The 23,078-nt window shown below is 39.5% G+C and overlaps 1 protein-coding gene across 1 annotated transcript in view; it reads right to left on the bottom strand.

Moving 5' to 3' along the window:
- Positions 1 to 384: 384 nt before the first annotated feature.
- The window catches only part of rab20 (RAB20, member RAS oncogene family), a 33,383-nt gene continuing 10,689 nt past the window's right edge, over positions 385 to 23,078 (bottom strand). The window contains exon 2 of the mRNA XM_028799204.2: positions 385 to 1,286. Coding sequence (XP_028655037.1) covers positions 757 to 1,286 — 530 coding nt within the window. The 3' untranslated portion in view covers positions 385 to 756. The remainder of the gene's footprint in view (positions 1,287 to 23,078) is intronic.

The following is a 23,078-nucleotide window of genomic DNA, read 5'->3' on the forward strand; positions in this document are numbered from 1 at the left end:
GTGGGTCCCCTGGACTGCGAAACACTGGACTAAAGGGTATGGCACAGGGACCCCAACACTTACCTTATTTATTTTAAAAGCTTACCTTTACAAACAGAGAGCAACTCCCTGTGCAGGATGCATTTCTAAAAGGAAGCCGTGTGTGCTCATCTGGAGACTCCTGCTTTTGTTTTAAAAGGGAAAATTCTGAGAATTCAAATTCTTAAATAAACCAGCCCTGCAGAAAATTGGTAACTTTCCATATATGGTCTTTACAGAAGCTGTTCACTTCATATCTCCGTTAACTCAATGCAGAAGCTACAGACTACTGGGTGCTGGACTGCCTGACCTAAGTGGTGCACAACTGTACAGGAGGCTAAAGAAGAAGGAATGAAATACTACAAGTACCTTTGGCTTCTGATTTTATTTCACAAGATCATTTTCACACTATTAATAAAGTGACTGGAGGCAGCGAGATAGGAGAAGTGTAGCTGAAGCCCAGGTAACCAAACAAAAAAAAAAAATATCTGAACTCCTGTAAGTGCCTCTAACACCCTCTATGGATGTCCACACTAGTATAAGTGCTGCTTCCCTTTCTTGCTTCCTCTTTAACTCCACAGGCTGAGGTGCAGTTTTTAGTCAGCAGCTCTTTCAGCCAAAAGTTAACTACGTTTGCCAATGGCTGCAGGACACTACTCATTGCATTTTGAGGAAGATCAACTTGCAATTTCCGCATATCATGTTTCTAATGCTGGTGTGACACCTTTTGCTGACACATCAGTAGCAACAGCTGGACTTGGGCCCCGTCCCTTTACACTCCATTAAATCAACTGTCTGGGACAGGCCTTCAGCCCGCTTTCTCAAGATCCCTGGAACCACCATATCAAAGAGTGTTTCAAAGAGCAGGTCGACATTGTAGCCGCTTTTGGCACTGGTCTCAAAGCACATTGCCTCGGCCGCTTGACACTGTTTCTCTTCCAGCATTTTATACTTCAGAATCCGCTTGTACAGAGCCACTGCGTCTTCTTTGACAACTTGTTTGTGTGACTTGGTAGTGCTGACCGGACTGGGACATGGACATGCATCTCTCTCTGCTTCAGGGTGTGGTACAGAAGCGCACTCATCAGTCAGGTCTGCTTTATTTCCCACAATTGCAAAAATGCAGTCTGCGCTTGCAGTGTCCGTCAGCGCCAAGAATCTGTCCTCCAGCTCGGCAAAACTTTGCCAGTTAGTGACATCATATGTCAGGACGACTGCAGCAGCACCTCGACAGTACATAGATCCCAGGCCATGAAACTGCTCTCGTCCTGCAAAGGCAACAAAAAACAAAATTACAGAACACAATCCGTGAGCTTGGCCAGAATTTAAAATCAGACAGTATCAGCCACAGACAGACTAAAACTTATTCACAGAAGATTTTATTTGGCCTTTTGGCCATTGATCAACAGAAAAAGAACGTCAAAGTGAAAACAGATCTCCGCAAAGGGTTGTAAATTAATTACAAACATAAAACACATATGGCGTAAGTGTTCATCCCTAAATCATCACTGGTGCAGCTCAAAGAATTAGTTCAAATAGAGACAGATGATCCGCTGTGGCAACCCCTAACGGGAGCAGCCGGAAGAAGAAGACGACGAAGATGAAGATCACCTATCTGCGGTTTCAGTTGATCATAATCTGAATTCACCCGAATTTGGAAGTGCCAACTTGTTGGGAGTCAGCATGGTGAACTAATCAACACAATGAAGACAAAAGAACACAACAAGCAACTTCATGAAACACAAGTAAGGAGAAGGAGACAAGAAAATGTCCATTAATTTAGTTAAATCAATCATTAAGAAATGGAAAGAGTACGGCACAGCTGTAAATCTGCTGGAGTAGGTCGTCCACAGAAAACTAAGAATTCTAGTGAGGGAGGCCACAAAGAGACCTGAAAAGGTACAAGCTACAGTGGGGGGCATTGGGAAGGCTGTGCCAGGGTGCTTCACCAGTTGTAGCTTTAGGTAAGAATGGCAAAGGGAAAAAACACACAGGGCATATCTATTGAAGCCACATGGGAGACTCTGAAATCAGCTGGAAGGAAGTTGTGTTCGGAGACCAAAATTGAGCTTTGTGGCCATCAGACATAAACCAGCAAGCCTGCGATTCTCGAAAGAATCGCAAATCCAAGAATGGCAATCACTTTCTGTTCCCTCCGATACTTGGAGGGATGAAATATCATGGAGGGTGGGTGCGTCCTGGGAAAGTTCATTTAATTAAATAAACGTATTTGTACTAAAGCGGTTTGTTTTTGGAGCTGTGACTCATCTGGTTCTGGTGTTTCAGAAGCGCGTTGCAGGCGCCTTCGGTTATTGTTTTTAGCCATGCAGTCTCGTTTTTGTTTTTCTACGGCTGTGTCGTCAGCGAGAAGTTGTTTGCTGACGGCGGTGGATTCGCATGCTGAAGTGGCCATGGCGGCGGATCCGGGCATGGAGGGCTACATTACTAAACAAAGGTGGTATATGCGGTGGTGTGGGCGGTCGCGTTCAGGCGGCTGTACAACCTGACGTGCATGCTTTACCTCAGGTTTAGTTTACAGGTCGTAGCCATGGTAAAGTTTTCATTTAATGAAATAAACATATTTGTACTAAAGCGGTTTCTTTGTGTGGGCACCTTCGTTCGTTCTTTTTATCCATACGGGCTCGTTTACAGGTCGTAGCCATACGGGCTTGTGTTTGTATTTAGTTGAGCTCTTTCATTGTAGAGCTGTGATGTCTTTGCTTCTGGTGTGTCTGAAGCGTGTCGTAGGAGCCTCCGTGTATTGTTTTTATCCATGCGGTCTCGTCTTTGTTGTTCTGTGGCTGTGTCGTTAGGTAGAAGTCGTTTACTGTTAGGAAGCATACTCCAACTTACACACACTGACTGGTGGCACAGTGGATTATTCGTTTTGGATCTGTGCCTCTCTTGCATGTAGTGTTTCAGAAACGCGTTGTAGGCGCCTTTGAGCTCTGTGTTGTTGGAGCCGTGACTCCTTTGCGTCCGCTGTTTCAGAGGCGCGTTGTAGGCGCCTTCGTTCATTTTGTTTATCCATATGGGCTCGTTTTTGTATTTCCGTTACTTGGTGTTTCGTTTTGGAGCCGTGACTTCATCGCTTGTGGTGTTTGTGAAGCGAGTGGTAGGTGCCTCCGTTTATTGTTTGTATCCATGCGGTCTCGTTTTTGTTTCTCTGTTACTGAATTACCGTTATGTGATTCAAACATGCCACACAGACTGCTGGCACATACATACTACTGACTCTGGGAGGCCACTGCGTTTGACTGTGGGTTGGGCGCCACCTACTGACTCTGGGGTGCCGCTGCGCATGCGTATCGGTGCGTCCGTGCATATATTAAAACTGTGGTTTAGTAATATAGATGCCACGTTTGAACACTGCACATGATCAAAAACAGACCAACCCCACCTATCATGGTTGTGGCAGCATCAGGCTATGGAGATGCTTCTCTGCAGCAGGCCATGGATGGCTTGTGAGGGTAAAATGAATGCAGCAACGTACGGAGGAAATCCTGGAGAAAAACCTGATGAGGTCTGCAAGAAACCTCCATCTTAGAAAATTGTTATAAACAACAAAGACAATGAGGCCAAACGTAAAGATAAAGCCACACAGGAATGGATTCTAAACAAATGTGAATGTCTTGAAGTGGCCGAGTCAGAGTCCAGGTCTCGACACAGCTGAGAATTTGCGGCTGCACTTGACAAAGGCTGTTCACTTACACATATTACACATAATCACACATCTCCATACAGCCTGACAGAGCTTGAACAGTTTTATAAAGGAGAAATGGAAAAATGGCACAGCTGGTAGAGACAGAGTCTCCTAGGAGAACAGACTAAGGCCATCATGGCTGCCATCTGCCAAGAACTGACTTGAAGGGGTGAATACTTATGTGATCACTTATTTTGTGTTTTATAGGTCTGATTAATTTAGACCACTTTATACAGATGTTTTCACTTTGACATTAAATAGTCATTATCTGTTGATTAGTGTTGATAGAGCCAAATTAAAAACACTGCGATTCAAACTTATATAAGAAAAACTATCCCCTGCTCGCTTCACTCACCAACCCCCCCCCAACCTGCACTATGCGTCAGCCATTTTGCATCTCTGTCGCTCATGTTGTGAAGGAGATGCGGTCGCCCCTCCGAATCCCCCTCTTAAACGGTGACACAATGGGAAACAAATACCTTTCTTTTTACCTCCTCTTTGCTCGATCAGCTGCTGGCTTGCTGCTGCTGCCGTGCCACATGATCTATAATAATTTTTAATAATTTTTTGCATTTATATAGCGCTTTTCTCACTACTCAAAGCGCTTAGCAATTGCAGGTTAAGGGCCTTGCTTAAGGGCCCAACAGAGTAGAGTCCCTTTTGGCATTTACGGGATTCGAACTGGCAACCTTCCGATTGCCAGTGCAAATTCCAAGCCTCAGAGCCACCACTCCGCCTGCATCTTGCATGGCACTTCAAACATTTAAAAGCCTGTACAGCAGCTGTCTTTGTCATCATGTCTTTTATTTCCGGCCCCGGGTGTGGTTAAATCTCTTGGCACAAATTCTTGTCCCGCAGGACGCAAGTTCTTGATATTTTTTAGTTTATAATTTACAAATGGAATAAGAATCTGAAAATCTAACAAGATCACATTTAAATTCAATTAAGTTCTGAAAAGAATGATACCAAACATATATATGTAGGTTTTAAAATAAGCCCGATTTAAAGCGTGACAAAAAACGTCACATAAAATCACTGCACAAAATCATTGCACTTTTAGGTTTATGATTTTATATATACAGTATATATGAGTAGAAATGTGAAAACTTCTAAGGGGGTAAACATATTTTACAGGCACTGTATATTAGATGCACAGCGTCAATATTTTGAGAAAAATAAAGTAAGGCAGCACAAGCAATGCAAAAAGAACATAACACATTAAAATATGTGAGCAGAAAAAACAAAAAGGAAAAGGAAACATTCAAAGCTACGTCAAGGCTTTTGTCCAGATATTCACTCTGGCTTAAATGGTGAGAGGGTCCAACAAAGGCATTGTGAAAAATAATTTAGAAAAAACAACAATCTGTGTATGTTACATTGCTGTCTGGGAGGCACAATTGATTAAAATGTATTCTTACAAACACAAAACCTTGCTGAGAACTGTGCTGAAAAAATGGCAAACACAATAAAAACCAAAGCTCAAATGAACTCTACTGGCACCAAACTTATGTCGACCTTAGCCATTAAGGTCTGGGGAAAATGACCATCAGATTAAAGAGATTAGAAATGGAGTGTGCGTTTACACTGATACGTCACTGCCACATTCACTAAGGTGAAAGTGAGCCAGTAAATTGGAAACTGTATGCCGATATAAAGATTATAAAACTAAGGTACGGTGTCCAACGAGCACTCAGACATTAGTAAAATACAGGGCGATTCAAAAAGATTAATTCAATTTCAAAGTGCCATATTTTTACAACTGTGAGGCGCCTAAGAACCAATCACATACCAATTGAATGAGGGGGGTCGTAGAGTTTATCTGACCGGAGGCTGAAGCGCCTCCTCGTTGGCACCGGGAAGTTCGACAACGAGCTCCCTCATTGCTGGATTGGCCTTAAAGGAGCCCACGATTTAGCACTCCACTTCTGGCCCCCAAGATCACCAGATCTCACGCCGTGTGACTTTTTTTGTGGGGGTACGTTAAGGATTCTGTTTAGGTGCCACCACTCCCAACAACACTGGAAGATCTCCGAAATCGCATTGAAAGACCCGCAAGTACAGTGACGCCTGACCTGCTCAATCGAGTATGGGATGAATTTGACTATCGCGTTGATGTTGTCCATACAGCTGGAGGAGGTCACATCGAGAACTTGTAAAATTACATAATAAACTTTATGCTCACCTAAACCAATTACAATTTACTGCATTGTTCTGTAATGATTTACAAGTGAAATAAGTCTTTTTGAAAACAGATGAATCTTTCTGAGTCAATAGTAGCATTAAAATACAATCAGCTATACTAGAGCAACAAATATCCAAAACACAGAATTTTGCACACAATTACATAAACAACACAACATTAGGCTCCTTAATTCAGTTCAGGATCATGTGGGGAGAACTGGGCACAGGGCAAGAAACAACCCTAGACTTGATTTCAGAAAGTAATAGTCAGAGCACTGCACCCATTCTCGTAGGTTAAATTGAAACTGCCAACTGACTTGCATATTTGAGATGCGGAAGAAAAAAAAAAAAGGCATACTTGGACGAAAATGTGCAAACGACATGGACAACAGTCAGGCATGGGATAAGGTACTGGAACCATGAGATGGCATCACTGCCCACTGTGTCACCAGACTACCCACATAAACAATGTCCATACAAATATGTTAAACTAAGTATGACAAAACAACAAAGTTCAACATGCACACTCATGTTAAACAAGGGTCTACTGATGAAAGTCACTGTTCATATACAGTAATCCCTCGCTATATCGCGCTTCGCCTTTCGCGGCTTCACACCATCGCGGATTTTATATGTAAGCATATTTAAATATATATCGCGGATTTTTTGCTGGTTCGCGGATTTCTGCGGACAATGGGTCTTTTAATTTCTGGTACATGCTTCCTCAGTTGGTTTGCCCAGTTGATTTCATACAAGGGACGCTATTGGCAGATGGCTGAGAAGCTACCCAACGTACTTCTCTCTCTCTCTTGCGCTGACTTTCTCTGATCCTGACGTAGGGGGATTGAGCAGGGGGGCTGTTCACACACCTAGACGATACGGACGCTCGTCTAAAAATGCTGAAAGATTATCTTCACGTTGCTATCTTTTGTGCAGCTGCTTCCTGAAACGACATGCTGCACGGTGCTTCACATACTTAAAAGCTCAAAGGGCACATATTGATTTTTGCTTGTTTGTTTTTCTCTGTCTCTCTCTCTCTCTCTCCCTGCTCCTGACGGAGGGGGTGTGAGCTGCCGCCTTCAACAGCTTTGTCCAGCGGTGCTTCGCATACTTAAAAGCCAAACAGCCCTATTGATTTGTTTGCTTTTCTCTATCTCTGTAACATGATCTGCTCCTGACGCGCACTCCTTTGAAGAGGAAGATATGTTTGCATTCTTTTAATTGTGAGACAGAACTGTCATCTCTGTCTTGTCATGGAGCACAGTTTAAACTTTTGAAAAAGAGACCAATGTTTGTTTGCAGTGTTTGAATAACGTTCCTGTCTCTCTACAACCTCCTGTGTTTCTGCGCAAATCTGTGACCCAAGCAGGACAATATAAAAATAACCATATAAACATATGGTTTCTACTTCGCGGATTTTCTTATTTCGCGGGTGGCTCTGGAACGCAACCCCCGCGATGGAGGAGGGATTACTGTATTACTAGCATTCTACGTTGGGCTAACATACGGTTTTTAATCTCTCCCACAGGTTTATGCCTTGCTACTTAATGACAGAGCTCTTCTAGCGTGTATGCTGCTCCTGTCCATGTACTGTATCAAACTTAAGGCTCTGTGGCTCATCACCTTAGCTGTCTTAACAGCAGACCGTGAAGTGTGCCGATTCAGTCCTCAGGCCTTCAACTGCCAGGGTGTAAATTGTATTTAAAACAGTCAAACAATATAATGTGTATCTGCACTCGATTGCAGTAATAATTTTCAACCTTCAATGTGTGACTGCTCAGTGAACAACAGTCCACATATTGGGGCCTTAGGATGTCTGCTTACCTGAATTTAATTGGTGGACATTTCTCCTTCAAAGCTTGCAAAAGCTGAACATGTGCTTACTCTGAGGTGAAGACTCTTTCTCTCTTGGAGCTTGTAAGTACAGTTGTAGGTTTGCACATGTGTGGCTATCTTGATAGATTAAGTTTAGTTTCAACTTTTGAAACTGCCAGTTTGGTTTAATTTAATATCCTGAAAACCAATTCAAGTTTCCAAGGGTCCAGGGCCTATACCAGCAGCAATGAATGCATAGCAGAAACCAAACCTGGATGAGGCTACAGCACGTCACATGGGTGTCTATTCATTTTTCAGCCATGTAACAAATTAAATCGCAAAACTCGGCATGTAGAAATGTCAGCTAATTAGGTTTTCTGGGCAAAGAAAGTGGCCAGTTTGTTTCCATCATTCAGACTGACATGAATGCCTAAGGAAAAGCAAGGACGGCGTGATCCTTTATTCCAAAAGCAGTGTTTGAAGAACATTGTCTTAAATGTATGTTGTTAAAGGCCCGGTTCTTTTCAATGTATGTTCCCAAGATGTCTGCATGTACAAACAATGTTACAGCACTTCATAACTCTCAGATACCACTTTGTAGTAGTGGGCTTTGAATGTACCACACTTGTAAGGCTGTAACAAAGCAGGCAGATGATTGGCCCATACTGAACAATCCAGACTAAAACAACGCCATGTGAATAAAGGAAGCCACACAAAATTAAGAGACTTTACCTCAGAAACAAATGTGACAGTTAAGGAAGGATAATGGCCTAAATGTCATCAAAATGCTAACACCCTGAAGATTAATAAGGAAAAATATTTTTCATGCCATGATAAAACCAAAAGAAATCTACCAAAATACATATCTACTGGTTTAAACATGAAGCTTCTTGAAAGCAAGATGGTGGCGAAGCTGCAATAAGGGATGAAGCCCAATTTGTCACTACACAGAAATCAAAATTCAAGCCAAGTCAATTCTCTCTCAAAATTTAATTCTGCGATTCAGGTATTTAAATATTTTAGGAGTGCCTCTTCATATAGTCTCTCTCATCATCCTGCTCTGTGTTGGATACTTTACTGACACATAATTTTGCATATTTAGGGGATATACATACTGTATCATTGTCAACATGATCATCATGCATAACATTAAGACCTGTTGGGCAAGAACCCACAGTATAATGAGAGCAAAGCCAACCAGCCCTGGGAAACGGCACCAGCTAATCATACTTAGTGCCCATTCATGCACATATTCACGCTGTGCCATTCACACTGAAGCTCTCTGGGGCACTCAGAAGATGGCCGATGCCATTTCCAGCACATCTGTAGTGAATCCTTCTGCTGTGAGAGAACATTTTAAACTACTGGTCCTCCCAACAAGTTCAGCTGAAGAGCTGACTATAAGACATTGTGGGTGATCCGAAAGAAGTGTAAGGATAACCTCAAGGGATTTGCATGCAAGCCTTGCCTCAGTACTGTGCATGAATCGATCATCTGAAAGGGACTGCACACGTTTTCTCTACATGCAAGGCAAGGAAGGAAGAAGCCTATGTTTTCAAAAAAGAATATTGATGCATGACTAAATTTTGGCAGACAGACAGGACAATTGGAACAGAGTGATCTGGACAGATGTAACAAAGGGTAGCGGTGGTTGCCCATAATGCCAAGAGACACAATGTTGGTCAAAAACCAAACTGCCTTTGGCCAGGAGAATCTCATACCAACTGTTAAGCATGACGATACAAATATGGTTTGTAGCTGCTTTTCTGCTTCAGGGCCTGACCAACTTGCGATCAAACATGAATCAACCAGAGAATACTTGAGACGAATGTGAAGCCATCTATCAAAAATCTGAAGTTGAACCGTAATTGTACTTTGCAGCAAGACTAGGACTGAAATAATCACTTAATCTGGTTAACAAATTTGTCGATATTTGCATTGTTTATATTTTCATTTACACAGGGTGGCCCACGTCCACCGAGTGCAAAGAGTATATATGAACATGTTGAAATGGGCACGGAGATGCATTGAAGCACAAGGAGATCACTTTCAGCATCTTCTGTAAATGTGAGTACTAGATTTGATCACTTTTCTCTTCACCGTGTAATGCAGTCGTCTTGGTGGAGGGGGGGTCACTTTTTCGTGGGCCGCCCTGTATTTTCAAATTGACCTTCAGCTAGTTAATGACTTCAACTTAAAAGGGCAACAATTCTGTTACAGTGTCATAATTATCAAAATGGAAAAATAAACAAAATAGCATGAGTTTCAAAAAGAAGTGTGGTAACTTTATCTTAAAAAAAAAAAAAAAGATTAAAGTATAACGTACGATTTTCAAGGTTAATTTAGCTTTCCAAAGCAGTACAACATGTACAGTATGCATGAGTATCTAAAAAAAATTAAACATCCTGACGCAAAAGAAATCTCTGTAGCACAGAAAGTAGAAAGGAATTACTACTAGCAAACTCAAATCACAGACTTGTTCTGACTGAGTAGGAGTGGAAGTGTATTAATTTAATTTAATTTACACATGCAAATGTGTGGTATTTGGTAGCATGGGTGGTGCTGTGATAAAATGAGCTTACGTGCAGTTCAGAAATTCAGAGCAGTTTGTCAGAATGAACTGCCTTTACAAAAAAAAAAATCACTGAAGCTCACCATATTTTATCAAGTTATGCAAGTTGTTAGCTTCTGAGCATTAAGAGATTGCTAAAATACAGCAATCCCCCTCTCATCTGTCCATTAGTCTGAAGCGCTGCAGTTCAACTTATTATGTTATTTGAAACACATTTTCTTTTTGCTTAAACTTACAGCATATGGATAGTAATCTGTTCAAAGAATTGAAGAAGCTTGCTGTCCTATTATAAATAAATTTTAGCCATTCTGAAAAAATGTTCAAGGAACCATCTCAAGCTCACTTTGTCACAGTGGTTCATTGATTGGGTTACAATTTTTGTGAACTACCGTCATATGTTGCTTACCTTGCAAAACAAAAATATCAGCAGAATAGACTACATTGTTAACCAGCTTAAATTATACCGCAGCCAAGAGATATATACGTTTAATGTGTGTCAATGTCATTCAACACAGTTCATATTATCATTTGAACAAAGAACTTTTCCCAACACAGACCAATCACCATTTACATAGAGAACCCCACTGAGGCAGTCATTCAGGTTGGAGAAGTTGGAAGTCACAAGTGGCCTTGTCGGGAGAATAAAGTGGATTAGTATATTTTGGAAATCCACAGTTTTGCAGAATAGCAGCCCCTGCGGTGAGATAGTGTATGTTGTCATTAAGCAGAGGAATGGTCAAGAATAAATCTCATCGCTCTTCCATAAATGACTGCCACAAATGCCAAAACAGTCTGCATAATACTGTTTATTTGGGCCCTTTCAGGTAAGCAATCACTACGGACTGCACTCTACAAAAATTGTGCACATGTTCTTGGCTTGGACTTTCCATTTCTTTTGTGTAGGACAATCACCAACTTTCTGTTGTTATTGTTGTATGGACTGTGGGTCATAGTGATGTAAAAGACGTATCTCCCACTCTGAATTCACTCTCTGTTGATTCTCCTTGAAGCCCTGGATGTTGTGTTGCTTCATTTTAGGAGTCAGCATTGTGGGCTGCCAGCATGAACTGATCTTACTCACTTGCTCATGTAATTGTTTGTGAAGAATAGGCTCAATTGACCCATAACTAATCCACATTTTGTCCCATATTCATTCTTCAATTTCCCCATTACAATTCTCCACGGTGGGCCTTGGGTCGTCTTTCAGAAACATCCCACCATAACAGAATTCTGCAGCCCATCCATTTATTGTGGCATAGCCTAGAGTGGGCCCATCAACCACCAAGGGTCACAAGGTTTTATGTCAGTGTGATGGATAGTTGAAGGCTCTGAACGAGTGCATAATATAACCAATACAGTTTTCAATGTCTTTCAAACTCACTTGACAATATTTAGCTTTACAGTCCTTCACTTGAAATAGACTGACAATTAAATGGATCACAAGGACAAATAATTACAGAACGCAAAATCAAACATGAACATTGAATGTTGCAGAAATAACAGATACACTATACACGCTCTTATTGTCCCCTAAGACTCAAGATAGAGTTGCTGAGATTCATTGCTGCAAATCAGCTGACACAAATCCAAGTCAGAACAAGCTTCTCAACCCTGACACCAGCTCAGATTTAGTGGGAAATAAGTAGCAGTCAAGGGCAGAAGTTGTAACAGGGAATACAACTGTTATTGTTGTTAGCCCCCATCTCTCAATCACCAGCTCATGCTCAGGGGTAACACCTGCCTGTGCCAAATCTCCATAAATATCATGAAAAGAATTTAATATCACATACTGATACGGTATACAATATGACCCTCTAGTTCCTAAGGTGTTAGACTGTTCAGCAAAAAGGGCTGCCACTGATTCATTAGAACACAAAGCAAGTCAAACTTGCCATTTTTAGTATAGCAGAAATAAAAACAATACTGTACTGTCATGCACATCTTACTCTGAATAAGAGTCTGTTAAATGAAATAGTTTAAAGGCATCTTACCAGAAAGCAGTTTTTCTTTTTTCTAAATTGTAAGCAGATATTACGCATGAAAAAAAAATCTGAGGCCAAGAATGTGAAAGGTTAACAGTGAAAGTCCTGCGAGGGAGTGAGGCCAGCCACATGATTTCAGACTATGTGAACAGGCTCTGTGTGTGTCATCACCATGTGACTCAAATGATGGCCTTTACTTTACCAAAGGCTACAGCCAAGTGCTTACGTCAAAAGAAAACCTACATTTATTCAGTTTGTCCTTCTGCCATTTTTTTTTTTTTAAAAAACAAAGAACTGCAACATAAAGGCATTTTACATTCTAATTCTTCCCTAGGGAAAAAAAGCTGCTCTGTTTGAAGACTACTGTCGAATTATTTATGACTGACACCCTTCACAGCCGAACTGAGTGTTATTATTTTGATGATTCTTTGTATAAATAGTAAACTCTACCCGGTCTTACTGTTGCTCTATCAACTGGGTACATTAAGCAAATTTAATATACAAGTTTTTTTTCACCTGTTCACCATATTTTTTAGTATGGCACTCTTAACCGAGTACAGGCATAGAGCGTGCAGTCTGGATTCTCTGTAGCCTTCATTAAACCGACAGTATTATAAGTCAATTCACATCAGATGGCATGAGATATGTTCTGACAATTCAGAAATCATGAAGGATAAAAGAAAGAAAGAAAGAAAGAAAGAAAGAAAGAAAGAAAGAAAGAAAGAAAGAAAGAAAGAAAGAAAGAAAGAAAGAAAGAAAGAAAGAAAGAAAGAAAGAAAGAAAGAAAGAAAGAAAGAAAGAAAGAAAGAAAAGAGAATTGTTCACACCTGAAAGTCCTCTGTTTAGACCTGAAAAACATTACTGGAAAAAGTCATGTACAGTAATCCCTCACTTATCGCAGGAGATAGGTTCCAAGGCCGACCGCGATAACTGAATTTCCGCGAAGTAGGGACACCATGTTTATTTAATTATTTAACGTGTATTTGGACGTTTTTAAACCCTCCCTGTATTGTTTACAACCCACCCTTTACTCTATTAACAACAGGGACAACTGCTAAGCAATATGAAATCGGTAGATAAGTTTACACTTACTGTATAGCGAAGTACACGTAGCTATACAGTGGTGTGAAAAACTATTTGCCCCTTCCTGATTTCTTATTCTTTTGCATGTTTGTCACACAAAATGTTTCTGATCATCAAACACATTTAACCATTAGTCAAATATAACACAAGTAAACACAAAATGCAGTTTGTAAATGGTGGTTTTTATTATTTAGGGAGAAAAAAAAATCCAAACCTACATGGCCCTGTGTGAAAAAGTAATTGCCCCCTGAACCTAATAACTGGTTGGGCCACCCTTAGCAGCAATAACTGCAATCAAGCGTTTGCGATAACTTGCAATGAGTCTTTTACAGCGCTCTGGAGGAATTTTGGCCCACTCATCTTTGCAAAATTGTTGTAATTCAGCTTTATTTGAGGGTTTTCTAGCATGAACCGCCTTTTTAAGGTCATGCCATAGCATCTCAATTGGATTCAGGTCAGGACTTTGACTAGGCCACTCCAAAGTCTTCATTTTGTTTTTCTTCAGCCATTCAGAGGTGGATTTGCTGGTGTGTTTTGGGTCATTGTCCTGTTGCAGCACCCAAGATCGCTTCAGCTTGAGTTGACGAACAGATGGCCGGACATTCTCCTTCAGGATTTTTTGGTAGACAGTAAAATTCATGGTTCCATCTATCACAGCAAGCCTTCCAGGTCCTGAAGCAGCAAAACAACCCCAGACCATCACACTACCACCACCATATTTTACTGTTGGTATGATGTTCTTTTTCTGAACTGCTGTGTTCCTTTTACGCCAGATGTAACGGGACATTTGCCTTCCAAAAAGTTCAACTTTTGTCTCATCAGTCCACAAGGTATTTTCCCAAAAGTCTTGGCAATCATTGAGATGTTTCTTAGCAAAATTGAGACGAGCCCTAATGTTCTTTTTGCTTAACAGTGGTTTGCGTCTTAGACATCTGCCATGCAGGCCGTTTTTGCCCAGTCTCTTTCTTATGGTGGAGTCGTGAACACTGACCTTAATTGAGGCAAGTGAGGCCTGCAGTTCTTTAGACGTTGTCCTGGGGTCTTTTGTGACCTCTCGGATGAGTCGTCTCTGCGCTCTTGGGGTAATTTTGGTCGGCCGGCCACTCCTGGGAAGGTTCACCACTGTTCCATGTTTTTGCCATTTGTGGATAATGGCTCTCACTGTGGTTCGCTGGAGTCCCAAAGCTTTAGAAATGGCTTTATAACCTTTACCAGACTGATAGATCTCAATTACTTCTGTTCTCATTTGTTCCTGAATTTCTTTGGATCTTGGCATGATGTCTAGCTTTTGAGGTGCTTTTGGTCTACTTCTCTGTGTCAGGCAGCTCCTATTTAAGTGATTTCTTGATTGAAACAGGTGTGGCAGTAATCAGGCCTGGGGGTGGCTACGGAAATTGAACTCAGGTGTGATACACCACAGTTAGGTTATTTTTTAACAAGGGGGCAATTACTTTTTCACACAGGGCCATGTAGGTTTGGATTTTTTTTCTCCCTAAATAATAAAAACCACCATTTAAAAACTGCATTTTGTGTTTACTTGTGTTATATTTGACTAATGGTTAAATGTGTTTGATGATCAGAAACATTTTGTGTGACAAACATGCAAAAGAATAAGAAATCAGGAAGGGGGCAAATAGTTTTTCACACCACTGTATATGACGTGATGATGGTGATGAATATGTTGCGCAGTAAAAATGATGACGATGAAGGTGATAATCCCCTGAAGCAGTAGCACATTAATGCTGAATGAGTGAGATGAGACTTCCTGGTTAATGCAGCACTCCGTCGCTGAGCACACACAGGAACTTAACTGCGTGCTCTGATTGGGTAGCTTCTCAGCCATCCGCCAATAGCATCTCTTGTATGAAATCAACTGGGCAAACCAACTGAGGAAGCAAGTACCAGAAGTAAAATGACCCATTGTCCGCAGAAACCCGCAAAGCAGCGAAAAATCTGCGTTATATATTTAGATATGCTTACATATAAAATCCACGAAGTCGTGAATCTGCGAAAAGTGAACTGCGAAGTAGCGAGGGATTATTGTAATGTGATATGGCCTCAAGTTTGACAGAAGTTTTGAGTTAGAACAGTTCTGACAGAAAGTGGTGATGTCTTTCATGTTTAAAAGCACATTCATGTTTTGAATTTCATTATACACTGTATACATGACAATCACAACCTATTAGACCTACATTTACAAATACAGTCTCAGGAAAGTGCAGCACCTAACAACATTTACATACATAAATGAATTGTGAATTTCCCATTTGGATTAATAAAGTATCTATCTATCTATCTATAAACACACTAGCGCTTACTTAAGGCATGTGTTTAGTGCTTGAGATCTGCTAATACTATTCAGAAGTTTCTTTGCTAGTTTGTTTGTTCAGAAATTAGATAAAAACAAGACAGAGAGAATTCGCCCATATTAGCACATAGCATATGATGATAAAGTTAAAAATGAGAAATATTTTCTGGAAAAGAGTGTTCCCTTCAAAAACTCATTATATAATACAGTCAATCTTCTGAAAAGCCATCATAGCTAAAAGCCTATGGGACACAGTTCTACTTTCTCTCATAGAACAGCATGAAAATACAGCTTTTCACTGTAATCTACATAAAACAAAATACCAAATATCACTCATGGATGGTGGCAGAGCCTGTTCAGCAAAGTTTGCTTATAAATGCTGCAATAACATCTCTTATTCTTCTCAAGGCAGATGGACCGACTGCCAGTTTCATACATTTATTACACCGCTGCTCAACACTCCAATATCAGACACTGTCTACAAGCCACTTGTACATGTACTACAGAACCTGAATCTGCACTTTGTTTTCGGTGGCTGGTAAGCATACACGATCATGTGCCACAAATACAGTAGCACAGAAAAAGCCACTTGGGGTTTTCTGTCAACTATATGATGAAAACAAATTTGAAAATATTTGGGTAAATTTGCTAACTCTACTGACATGTATGTATAGTTTTATTATTAAACATAAACACCTACTAGTTCAATAAAAATCAGTTTGCAGAAGAAAGTACTCAAAGTGACACAGATGATCTATTCTATAACTCAGTAACATTTATGTGATCTACTGTAATATTAAACAGTAAAAACACAAATCTGCAGAGAAAACATTCTACTCTAGAAAGCATTTGCAACAGCACTTCTTTTTATATTGCATTTTTTAAGACTTGGAAAAGACAGTTGAAAGGAGAAAAAGTAATAACCCTGCAAAGTGATTTACAGGCAGCAGTTGACAAACTACTTTGTTCAGATCCTGTACAGGCTTTTGTTTGACAGAAGTTTGAGAATTCAACACCCACATTATCTTCTTTGTGCAATAAGATTTCCTCCCAAAGCCTTAAGACACACATGCTGGATAACTTGTAGAATTTAAATTGGCTGAGTGTGGGCAAGTACTGGTACACACTGTGCTTAAGTATGCCATAAGATGGCCTTGATGTTTCTATGCACTAAATGGATAGGCTCAATTTTTCTGCTGCTATGCAATATAAAATGCAGGTTCTAAAAATGGATGATGGATTAACAGCACTTCAAAAATAGCTATTACATATGTGACCAATAAATATAGAAGTAAAGAATATAATACAAATTAAAAAATGAAAATATGACATCTTCACTTTGGGATCAAAAATAAAAGATTACTTCTAATAAAAAATGAAGACTGCCTGTTCAAAAGAAAACTTTAATAACTGCAAATTCCTAATTGGCTTTACAGAAACGTAATGCACAATTATTCAGGCTCAGAACTTTCAAGCATGCAATTCAGTAAATCTTTACAGGCAAACAACAGATAAGTACTTAATAAAATGGAATAGTTCATTATTTTAAAATGAAAGGCAGCCACCAGCAATTACAAATATTAAAGCCTTAAAAGTCAAGACAAAGACAAAACTGTTTACTGTCACACTACTGTCCATTTGTCTGTCCAGGATTTTAAATCGCCTGTAGCTTGCAAACTGTTTGACCTATTGACCTGAAATTTGGTACACATATACTAAGTGACCTCTACGGTCCGCTTTTGGGGTGATGATTTTTATTACTCTTTTTATTTTATTGTAGAATCAACTCTCAGCAGCGGCCAGCAGGGCGGCCGTGTAGCACATGCGTATAGGTGCCGCTCTCATCCCTACCACCTTTGCAGTCACTTCCTCTACCTCTTCATATCTTAAAACTCTTTGAGGGCTGAATATTTTCTCCAAAAAACAGTTTCTGAAAAGCAATGGCTTCACACAGAAATCAACATAAAACATCTGTTGCTGCATGCTGTGGCTGCCAGTTTGCCAAGAATATGTGTCAGGCTTGCTGCCAGGCTGTCTTTGCATGGCTGAGTCAAAGTCACAGTGCATTGCAATATGGTTTCTACCTGTTATCATTGTTAAGTGGCAGTCCTCCCTGGCGAACATTGTCAGTACAACGATTAGCTGGGGACCAATCAGCTGAAGCTGGAACCTGACATTTGTTTCCAATCACTTGTATCAAAATCTGAGTCTGACGAGTCCAGTTCAGAGATAACAGGGAAAATGTCTTCCACGGAGTGTTTTGTTTTACGCATTCACTTTGATCTCTCGCCAAATGTCTGTGCCATTTTTGCCTTTGTTTGCACCTTGCTACTCTCAAGAGGGCAGGAAATCTCGGTCAAACCAAAGAATCTAATTTTCCTTCTAGCAACAAGCGTCCAACTAAAACATAACGGTTGGTTTTGTCAAAGCTTACAGTCGATTACCATTGTCAACTCCTCCTTTTGACAAAAGTCGACATCAGCCCTGAAAGAGTTAAATCATTCTTGAGGCAGATTGAAGACTTAAGTACCTGCTTAAGTGAAAAATTAAGAAAAACATACTAAGTACTTGCAACACAAACACTGTCTTAATCAGTTTTAACGTGAAAAGATGCCGACGAAAGAAGAGAAGAAGCGGGCCGCTAGGGTGGAGAAAATAAGATCTGCTCAGGAAGCAGCATGCGCAACAACCTCTGAGCAAATGAATGCTGAAAAACTGTGGATGAAAACTGTAAGTCAAGCGCATTCACTGCACTTTATCATGCAGTCCAGCATTACTTTTTTCATTATTCCAGCACTTTTTTTTTTTTTTTTTGCATTTTCCTTTCCAAAATCCCCAAAAACCTAAGAGACCACAAAAAAATCCTCCAATAAACAACATGTAATTCAGTTGCATTGTACGCAGAATGGGGTTTTGTTTTACTTGTAAAAACAAACTTGTAGTTGTGTTGTTTTATTTGTTATTATTTTATTAAAATTCAACAAATTTTCTTTAACTTCAAAACCCAATTCGATAGCCTGTTTAAGACAGACACAGAAGGAAACATTTAAATATTTTAAAACTCTTCAAAAAAAAAAGGCCCACTCAAGTGCAGTCTAGCTGCAGTATTGATTCAGCATTTGAAAGTCAGGTGGAATAGCAGAAATAAAACTGTGCCAAGATCTTGTTACTTTACGTGCAAATTCCAACTAAAATAAAATAAAAATTAAAAAGCAATGTGTATGACCCAGTCTTAGAAAGTTAACACTTGATGTTAATTTTTTATGTTTGTTCAGCAGTTTCTTATAGCTACCTAGAGTCTGGCATCGCCTTTTACCCCCTGTAAGTAAACATTAGATGGAATCTTCTTAGCTGTATCTGTAGAACAAAATGTCAATTAAGCCAGGGAGGAAACAGTCTTACTGCTAGCATGGACTATTAGATACGTTTGCAAATAGGAGATGGCATCCAGTTTTCTGACTGTGTTTATCAAGCTTAGCGTGCCTCAAGTATGGCTGTATGGCCAAACTTAGATAAATGAAACAAGATATGTAAGCCTTAAACAGAACTTTTCTTAAACTGGAACTGCTCTCTTCTTTAATATCAATTTATCTGTTTTGTTTTGACATTTACTAACACTTTTATAATGAAGATATTTGGTCTGTGGAATTATTTGAATATGTGCGATACTATTGCCTGACTCTTCCTATGAAGCCAACTAAAAGCAGGAGAATTTTGGTAATTTTAGATAATTGCAGATACACAATGGTTGTAAATTATTGAAACAGAAAAAGCTTTACCAGACAAAAAGTTTTCCTTTTGTAGTGAAACTGTTAAATAAATAAAAGCATAGATGCATACATTTATTTTTTAATGTACAGTAATCCCTCCTCCATCGCGGGGGTTGCGTTCCAGAGCCACCCGCAAAATAAGAAAATCCGCGAAGTAGAAACCATATGTTTATATGGTTATTTTTATATTGTCATGCTTGGGTCACAGATTTGCGCAGAAACACAGGAGGTTGTAGAGAGACAGGAACGTTATTCAAACACTGCAAACAAACATTTGTCTCTTTTTCAAAAGTTTAAACTGTGCTCCATGACAAGACAGAGATGACAGTTCCGTCTCACAATTAAAAGAATGCAAACATATCTTCCCCTTATAGGAGTGCGCGTCAGGAGCAGAGCATGTCACAGAGATAGAGAAAAGCAAACAAATCAATAGGGCCGTTTGGTTTTTAAGTATGCGAAGCACCGCGGCACAAAGCTGTTGAAGGCGGCAGCTCACACCCCCTCCGTCAGGAGCAGAGACAGAGAGAGAGAGAGAGAGAGAGAGAGACAGAGTTTGTTTTTCAATCCAAAATCAATACGCGCCCTTCGAGCTTTTAAGTATGCGAAGCACCGTGCAGCATGTCGTTTCAGGAAGCAGCTGCACAAAAGATCACAACGTGAAGATAATCTTTCAGCATTTTTAGACGAGCGTCCGTATCATCTAGGTGTGCGAACAGCCCCCCTGCTCAATCCCCCAACGTCAGGATCAGAGAAAGTCAGCGCAAGAGAGAGAGAAAAGTAAGCTGGGTAGCTTCTCAGCCATCTGCCAATAGCGTCCCTTGTATGAAATCAACTGGGCAAACCAACTGAGGAAGCATGTACCAGAAATTAAAAGACCCATTGTCTGCAGAAATCCGCAAACCAGCAAAAAATCCGCGATATATATTTAAATATGCTTACATATAAAATCCGCGATGGAGTGAAGCCGCGAAAGGCGAAGCGCGATATAGCGAGGGATTACTGTATTTGCCCTCAGTAGTTTAAGAGTCACTTGCACAGACCCTACAGTGTCCTAGAACTTTAGGGCATTATTCTGAGAGGTATCCACATGCTGATGATATACTGACTCCACAAGCTAACAAGATATGCTAAGCTAACACCATGAATCTTTCAATAAATTGAAAAAAAAAAAAAAAAAAACACTCCTAAAAATCCACTTAACTCAAAAAACTCACTGTGCAATTACACATGCACAGAATTAGCATACTCTTTAACAGATCATCAATCATTATTAATGTTTACTTTTGTCTGTTATAATATCTGACTCTTCTGTGTAGTGTACTGCATTTATGCAATTCTATAAGGACTTTACTTCTCTTAATTATATATAGTATCTGTATTATGCAAGTGTGTATTATTTAGGTGTACAAATTATTTTTATCTAATTTTAATTTTTTCTTCTAAAAATTTCTTTGACATCTTTGAAAGCACTTCGAACTACATTCTTTGCATTAAAATATGCTATAGAAATAAATGTTGACGGTATTGTCATGTTCTAGAGTCTTCAACAGCCTCTATGAGCAGTCTTGTTTGGGTCTATTTCTTCTAAATATACAACACCTACAACAAGCATTATAAACAATGATTGTAAATGCATGTGCAAGAGATTCAGTATGGGATTTTGCTCACCACAACCTACTAGGGTCCAATCGAAATATAAAATGTATGGTTGTATGGTATAGTGGTTCAGCCAAGGTTATTATAGTTAACGAAAACTAAAATCAAAACTGAAACTATTATTAAAAAAACATTTTCGTAAACTGAAATAAAATAATTAACAAAACTGAAATGAAAACTAAAACTAAACGAAACTATTACAGTAGCTGGAAAGACTAACTGAAATAAAATAATAATTTACTAAAATATTTTTAGTTTTCGTTTTTGAATGAATATTCTTGCCGTTAGTCTTTAACCCTTGTAAGTTTTAATTCTAAAACAGAAAGTCATCCACCACGAGCCGCCCGCACATTTTCATCCAGTGAACTGCGGCTGGTGATGGAGAGTGACTGTTCACACAGCATTTGCGGTGACAGAGCAAGCTGAGTGCAGGTGCGTAAAGAAATAAGTGCGTGGGAAATAGAAAGCGATTTGCGTGCCACCTTTCCTTGTGCTTGTCAAGATGTAATTCAAATGGCTGAAATCAGAATGTGCTGGTCATCAAAACGTTTACCACATGGACAGAAAAATCATGAGTGAGTAACCTTTCAGTTTATTTCTCAGGTGTCTGGTTTTTGTTGACAGCAATTCACCTGCCACTTCGCACAGGAGAAATTGTTTTTACTTTCTCATTTACGAAAGTATAGTAATTATGAAAACATTCGACCTTGACATTTTGATGAATCTTGACGTTATAGACTAACCAGTGTCCAACAATACTGTTTTTTTGGAATTGTGTGTGCGCGCATGTGTATGCGTGTGTGTGTCTGTTTGATGGATGAAATTCAGCATGTGGTTGTTACACCACAATTATAGATCCGTATTAACTTTTTGGGCCAAACCGATCACCCGGAAGTGGTACTTTACCTGAACACATACTTGATTTTTTTTTTTTATTTATATAGCTGCAGAGTCCGATTTATTCAACTTTACTTTTATAATAATTGCTTAATATATTATTCATTTGATTTGTTGTTGATGGTTCCTTAATGTTGCTAATTTAAAAATATAGTCATTGTCTTGCGGTTTACTCCTCAAGTATCCATCCCCATATCTGAGTATACAAGAAAGTCGAGGGGATAGCACTCCCGGTTTTTGAAAATAAAACGGCACTGATCGAGAGACTGACTAGGTCATCATACAAGATATTACAAGATATACAAAATATTGTTGCTGACCAATCACTTTTGCTTTAAAAACATCGTTTAACAACAAAGCGATACAAACAAAGGTAGAGAGTCTGACAAGTGATGAAAAACTAAACATACTAATGAGTTTTTGTATTTATTCCATATTTATTCATTTATCTTTATTAGTTCATATTCACAACTCAAAATGCCTGATATTATGAAAGTAATCCATTAGCAGAATTATATTTTAAAATATTTGTCTCCCTCTCTCAAAATAGATATTTGAAATATCATATTGTTTTCATCAGCCTTATCATACATATTGCATACAAGGGATTTTTCCTGCTTTGCATCCAAACCTGCTGTGGTAGGCTCCAGGTTTCTTGTGATCCTACTCTGGATAAACAGGTTTAGATAATGTATATGTTGTTCTTAATCTCAGACGCTGTCTCTGTTCTTTTATGCCTGTCCATACTCCTATTACCTGCTCTTGCTCTGCTCATTATGGTTTACTGTCCTTTATGGTGGTCTGTTCAAGACTCGCCACCTCTAACCTTCACACTACATGCTTGTTGTACTTTGTTTTCCTCAATACTGCTAGGTGGAGTCTGCACACTCATCCAAGTCCAAGAGCCCTGTTCTTCCTAAGCCCCTGTGATTTTCATGAGAAAATATTTTAAAAATTATAAAATTGCATAAAATTATTCATATTCTGTATCTAGTTTTGATTATGCTTGTTTTTATCAGACAAAAACAAAACCAGATAGTAAACCGGGCAGTGCAGTAAGCTTCCACTAACATTAAACTCATATCCAAATCTG

The sequence above is a fragment of the Erpetoichthys calabaricus genome, chromosome 4 (genome assembly GCF_900747795.2).
Source record: "Erpetoichthys calabaricus chromosome 4, fErpCal1.3, whole genome shotgun sequence".
NCBI lineage: Eukaryota > Metazoa > Chordata > Cladistia > Polypteriformes > Polypteridae > Erpetoichthys > Erpetoichthys calabaricus.